This window comes from Colossoma macropomum, unplaced genomic scaffold (assembly GCF_904425465.1).
Source record: "Colossoma macropomum unplaced genomic scaffold, Colossoma_macropomum, whole genome shotgun sequence".
Taxonomy (NCBI): Eukaryota; Metazoa; Chordata; class Actinopteri; order Characiformes; family Serrasalmidae; genus Colossoma; species Colossoma macropomum.
The window spans coordinates 24774989-24779903 of NW_023494800.1; the positions used below are offsets into that span (position 1 = coordinate 24774989).

The 4915-nt window shown below is 41.4% G+C and overlaps 1 protein-coding gene across 1 annotated transcript; it reads left to right on the top strand.

Annotated features, from left to right (window-relative positions):
- Window positions 1–470: 470 nt before the first annotated feature.
- adrb2b (adrenoceptor beta 2, surface b) lies at window positions 471–4160 on the top strand. Its single transcript, XM_036588181.1, has 2 exons — window positions 471–695; window positions 898–4160. The coding sequence occupies exon 2, from the start codon at window positions 901–903 to the stop codon at window positions 2149–2151; it is 1251 nt and encodes a 416-aa protein (XP_036444074.1). The 5' UTR covers window positions 471–695; window positions 898–900; the 3' UTR covers window positions 2152–4160.
- The last annotated feature ends 755 nt before the right edge of the window (window positions 4161–4915 follow it).

The following is a 4915-nucleotide window of genomic DNA, read 5'->3' on the forward strand; positions in this document are numbered from 1 at the left end:
GTTTAACTGGTTTTATTCAGATCAGATAAAAACTTCGATTGAAACAAAGCAAACTAAAATAATACTTCAGATCAATCCAAATCACACAGTTTCTTCTACTGCCCTATTCTACTTTTTACAGTGTAAGTCAAGAGCAAAATAATAGTATTATGTCAACTTAAAATTGTGAAAAAAGAGTGGGGGCATTTGAAGCAGAACTAAAACTTTCATTATGGTCACTGTTTAATTAGTACATTTTTTACACAGTAATTAAGTTCATTTTATAGTAATACAGTAGACCAAACAGTAATTGTTCAGTTGTGCTAGATACTATCTCCCTTTGGTGCAGTCTCACAGGAAAGTTTTATTGCTCTTCCTTAACGCAGCTATGTAAAGTGTTACAGGAAATTCAGCTTCTGGTTGGCTGCTGGTGGGGTGTGATGTCACCAGCTGCTATAAGGCTCTAGCTGATAGTCAGAGGCACATTCAGTCCTGGAAACCTCATGTGCTCGAATGCTGAGAGTGCTCAGAGAGACGGAGGGAGGGAGAAAGAAAAAGAGGAGGAGGGACAGAGCAACCAATGAGCACTATGTGCTGAACAGTATGAAAGAACAAAAAAAATTATTGAGACTTCAAAAGGATTATATTTGGAGTATCTTATGAGCTCAAGGCAAAAGAAGAATTTGACTGGAGAATCGTGAAGAACTCTCCTTTGCGTGAGTATAACAATTACTAAATATACGAATGAATGATTTGCTAGAAAATGTGATTATTTGTCATTAGAATTTACTCTAGGGGAGGTTTTGTTTTGGCTTTGGAAGATAATAGTTTTGCATTTGTTTTAAGACACTGAGTCATGAGATAACTTACCTGATTGCACACTGACTTTCTTTGCGCTGGTTATTTTTCACACCGTAGATCATGGAGGTAGAGAACGCATGGAGTGTGGACAACACCTCCATGCTCACAAATGTGTCCTTAGGGCTAAACGGTTCGTCTCCAGCCCGGAATATCTCCTTTCAGACTGGGTCAGAGTACAGTGATGCAGAGATGGTGCTCCTGGGTATACTGATGGGACTTCTAGTCTTAGGCATTGTCTTTGGCAACGTCCTGGTCATCACTGCCATTGCACGTTTCCAGCGTTTACAGACCGTCACCAACTGCTTCATCAGCTCTCTGGCTTGTGCTGACCTGGTCATGGGGCTTCTAGTGGTTCCCTTTGGTGCCTGTTACATCCTTCTAAATACCTGGCATTTCGGCAACTTCTTCTGCCAGTTCTGGACAGCCACAGATGTGCTATGCGTCACGGCTAGCATTGAGACATTGTGTGTGATAGCCCTGGACCGCTACCTGGCAATCACATGGCCACTGCGCTATCAGTCTGTGCTGACCAAGCGCAAGGCCTGCTGGGTGGTATTGGCAGTGTGGGCCGTGGCAGGCCTCATCTCCTTCCTGCCCATCCACATGGAGTGGTGGGTGTCAGAGGAGCAAGAGGCACAGGACTGCTTAAAAAATGCCTACTGCTGTGACTTCAACACCAACGCACCTTATGCGGTGGCCTCGTCCATCGTCTCCTTCTACATCCCCCTGGTGATAATGGTGTTTGTCTACGGCCGCGTCTTCCAGGAGGCTCGGCGGCAGCTGCAGAAGATCGACCGGGTGGAGGGTCGCATTCGGACGCAAAGCTTCGGCGCCCAGGATGGGAACGAGGTGAGGAACCGAAAGACCAGGTTTTGCTTGAAAGACCACAAAGCCCTGAAGACCCTCGGAATCATCATGGGCACATTTACACTTTGCTGGCTACCGTTCTTTGTGCTCAACGTGGCGGCAGCCATCTGGAAAATGGACAACATCAAGTTGCCCTTCAGGATCTTGAACTGGATAGGCTACGCCAACTCGGCTTTCAACCCCCTGATCTACTGCAGGAGCCCTGAGTTTAGGTGTGCCTTCCAAGAGATCCTGTGTCTGGGACGCTCTAAGTTTGCATCCACAAAGAACAAAAAGGGATATATCTATGGCAATCACAGCTGGCAAGTGCACATGAAGACCACCAGTCTGAGGCAGCCACCTCTTACTGAGTGTGGAACAGTAGAGCTAGGTGCTAGCTCTTTGTCTGCCAACAATTCCAACACAAACGGGAATTGTAATAAAGCTCTAGCGTCTATCATTTAGCCAATTTTGAATACTGAAATTTCTTGTCATTATTTACTTCCATTTCTGTTACCATACATTTAAATGACTTAAGAAATATCTGGTAAGTGAACAAATGGAAATATAACGTATAAATGTTTTAGCCCATGAAAACCTGTACTTGTAGTGGACAAGCCTCTATTGTAATGATTCTGGACATGGTGCTTAGATGGTTACCAGCACTTGTCAATGAGTAATTAAAACCAATCTGTAGCACCAAAAGGTTTAGGTACAAGGTAGAGCAAAACTTGAAATTGGAATATAGTTGTGAAACACTGGATACCTCTCCTTCTAGCCTACCTCATGACAATGTCTTCACTGTAACAAGTTTGCATTTAATTTACTCAGAAAAAACTGGAGCTCTGGAACCACACTGCACACATGGATTCATGTGTAACGTATTCTCACTGATCTCAGATCAGTTTAGTCCTCTTTATATCTTAACGAACAGTACTATATTAATGATTTGAGATCAGTACTTTTATTTTTGAGACGTTTAATACATAGGGGCCTGGGAGGGAGGAGGAGATGTTTTGTGCAAGACAGACTTGTTACATTCCATTTAAAAGCTGGAGCTGTCTTTAAGCCAGGGACTTCTGTATCTCTCTGATCCCTTGTCTAAGAGGGAGGAAATCCAACCCTCTGACGAAGAGCAACAGGTGGACATTGCCGCCTGTGCTATAACCAGCTGCACTTACGAAAAGGAAAAAAAAAAAGAAGAGCCCAGCAATATTCAGATCTCTCCACTCTGTGTACTTCAACCTTCCCCCGTTAACATTTCCATTGGGTAATCATTTTAAGATTGCAGTTTGCTGGCCTACAGATATAAACAAAATTTTATTTTGTCAAACCAATCACTCTGGTCTGGTGTGGTTGACAAGTGCAAGGACAGAATAATGAAATGTGGGTAGCACTATTTACTGTATATTACGTAGAGATGTTCTAAAATGAGAAACAAGTTAAAGGTTCTTGTGGCTGAAAGCACTTGTTAAAGCAGGCAGCTTCATGTTCTATAGTGCATTTGCCACAAAAATGGGATTTTATTAGTCCCTTCAGAATATGTACAGCAAACCATTTCTGTCAATGGCTGCACATTCATTGGGAGATCTGTTGGGAGAAGTGTTCATGTGTAATGTTTACAGAGATTCTTGAGCAAACTGGCCAAAGGGGAAAACATGCTACAGAAAAAAAAATCTCCTGTTATTATTCCAATAGTTGCTTTTGTTAAAATCCATAATAATCCTAGTGTTTACATTGTTACTAAGGGAATTGAATGTGATAGAGTGTAGTCTGGTTGCCATAAAGCAAAGTACACTAGTCCTTTAGGCAAACTTATCGTTATATAACGATTGTGAGTTGATTCCCTGACAGTGCACTGACTTACATACACTCTAAGAGCAGAGGCCACTGTTCTGCAAGTTGACATTACCAGAGCTCCCTTCCTGTGTGTGTGTGTGTGTGTGTGTGTGTGTGTGTGTGTGTGTGTTTGTGTGTTTGTGTGTTTGTGTGTATGTGTACATGCAAGCATTATGGTGTCAAAGCTTGCTGCTGCAGGATAGTTCTACATCTAATTTAGAAATGTCTAAGAAGCTTAAACAGCTAACATAAGCATAAAAGGTGCTTTGCTTTAGGTACTGTACTCATGAGCACATTACGCCTCCAATGTAATTAGCCATTTACACAAAATCTAACACTAAGGTATACGATGTACATAGAGTATATAAGAGATGTACAGAACTTTCCCATCAATAGGCAAAGCTATTTGTGTCTGTATTTGTGGTACTGTTTCGGAGATGGTATCAACCTATTTTGTGTCATTCCACCTAACAGACGCCCTTATTTACAATGCCGTAATTATTTCCACTGCGCTACATTCATCACAAAAAATGCTCTTTGATGGCGCAGTTTATTTTGTTTATTTATTTTTTTATGTCGAGCCAACTGCTGAATGTACAATGTGAAGAATTAAATATGGCTATTTGTAAACCTGAGGTTGAAATGTGGTCGTTACATGTGCTGTACATATTGCTCCCTCTAGTGGTGACTTGCTCTAAGTAATTGTTATTTTTTTCACCTGCTCTTTTGTGTTTTTTTTTAAGCTCAGTCTGCTTCTAAGAGCAGGCTATACTAAGTGTGAATCTGAGCTCTACTCAAATATCACGTTCAACTACAAAGATCCATTCAAGCACTCCAGTGTTGCGCTGGAGTTTTTGCTTGGTGAAAGAACTTGACATTGACAATAAAAGAGAAATAGGTTTCTATCTCATCTAAAGCTCCTAAACGTAGAGATTCTGGGCCGACGTTGGTGTCCGATACATAAACGTTTTATAAGATTTATAAATAGGGACTAGAAATACATGGATCAGCATTATAGAGAAATGTAACATTTACTTGTTGAGGCTTAGAAGTTCAGTAAAATGAATAAAATGCAGACATGTTAGCACCACAGCTAATGTCTATTAGCTATGTCAGCTAATACTGGTTTTAATTTTAATGAATTGGTCCAAAAATCAATGCTGATCTCCCACTGCCGATATGATTCTCTAGTATCATTGTGCATTACTATTCAATAGTCTTTCCAAATGCCATTGATCAGTGTAGTCACTCACCACCTCCTGACCACCTCTGACTAACCTTTTTTGCAAGAAGAAATGAAGAATCTTGAGGAGATTGAAAGTAGAGAAGCAGAGAGGTGGTCAAACCGCGGATCAATGATGCTGCACAGTGGTCCCGGTTGTAAACATGG

Excerpts from the sequence above, each read along its gene's own strand:
- adrb2b (XM_036588181.1), top strand. The coding sequence starts at position 901 with ATGGAGGTAGAGAACGCATGGAGTGTGGACAACACCTCCATGCTCACA.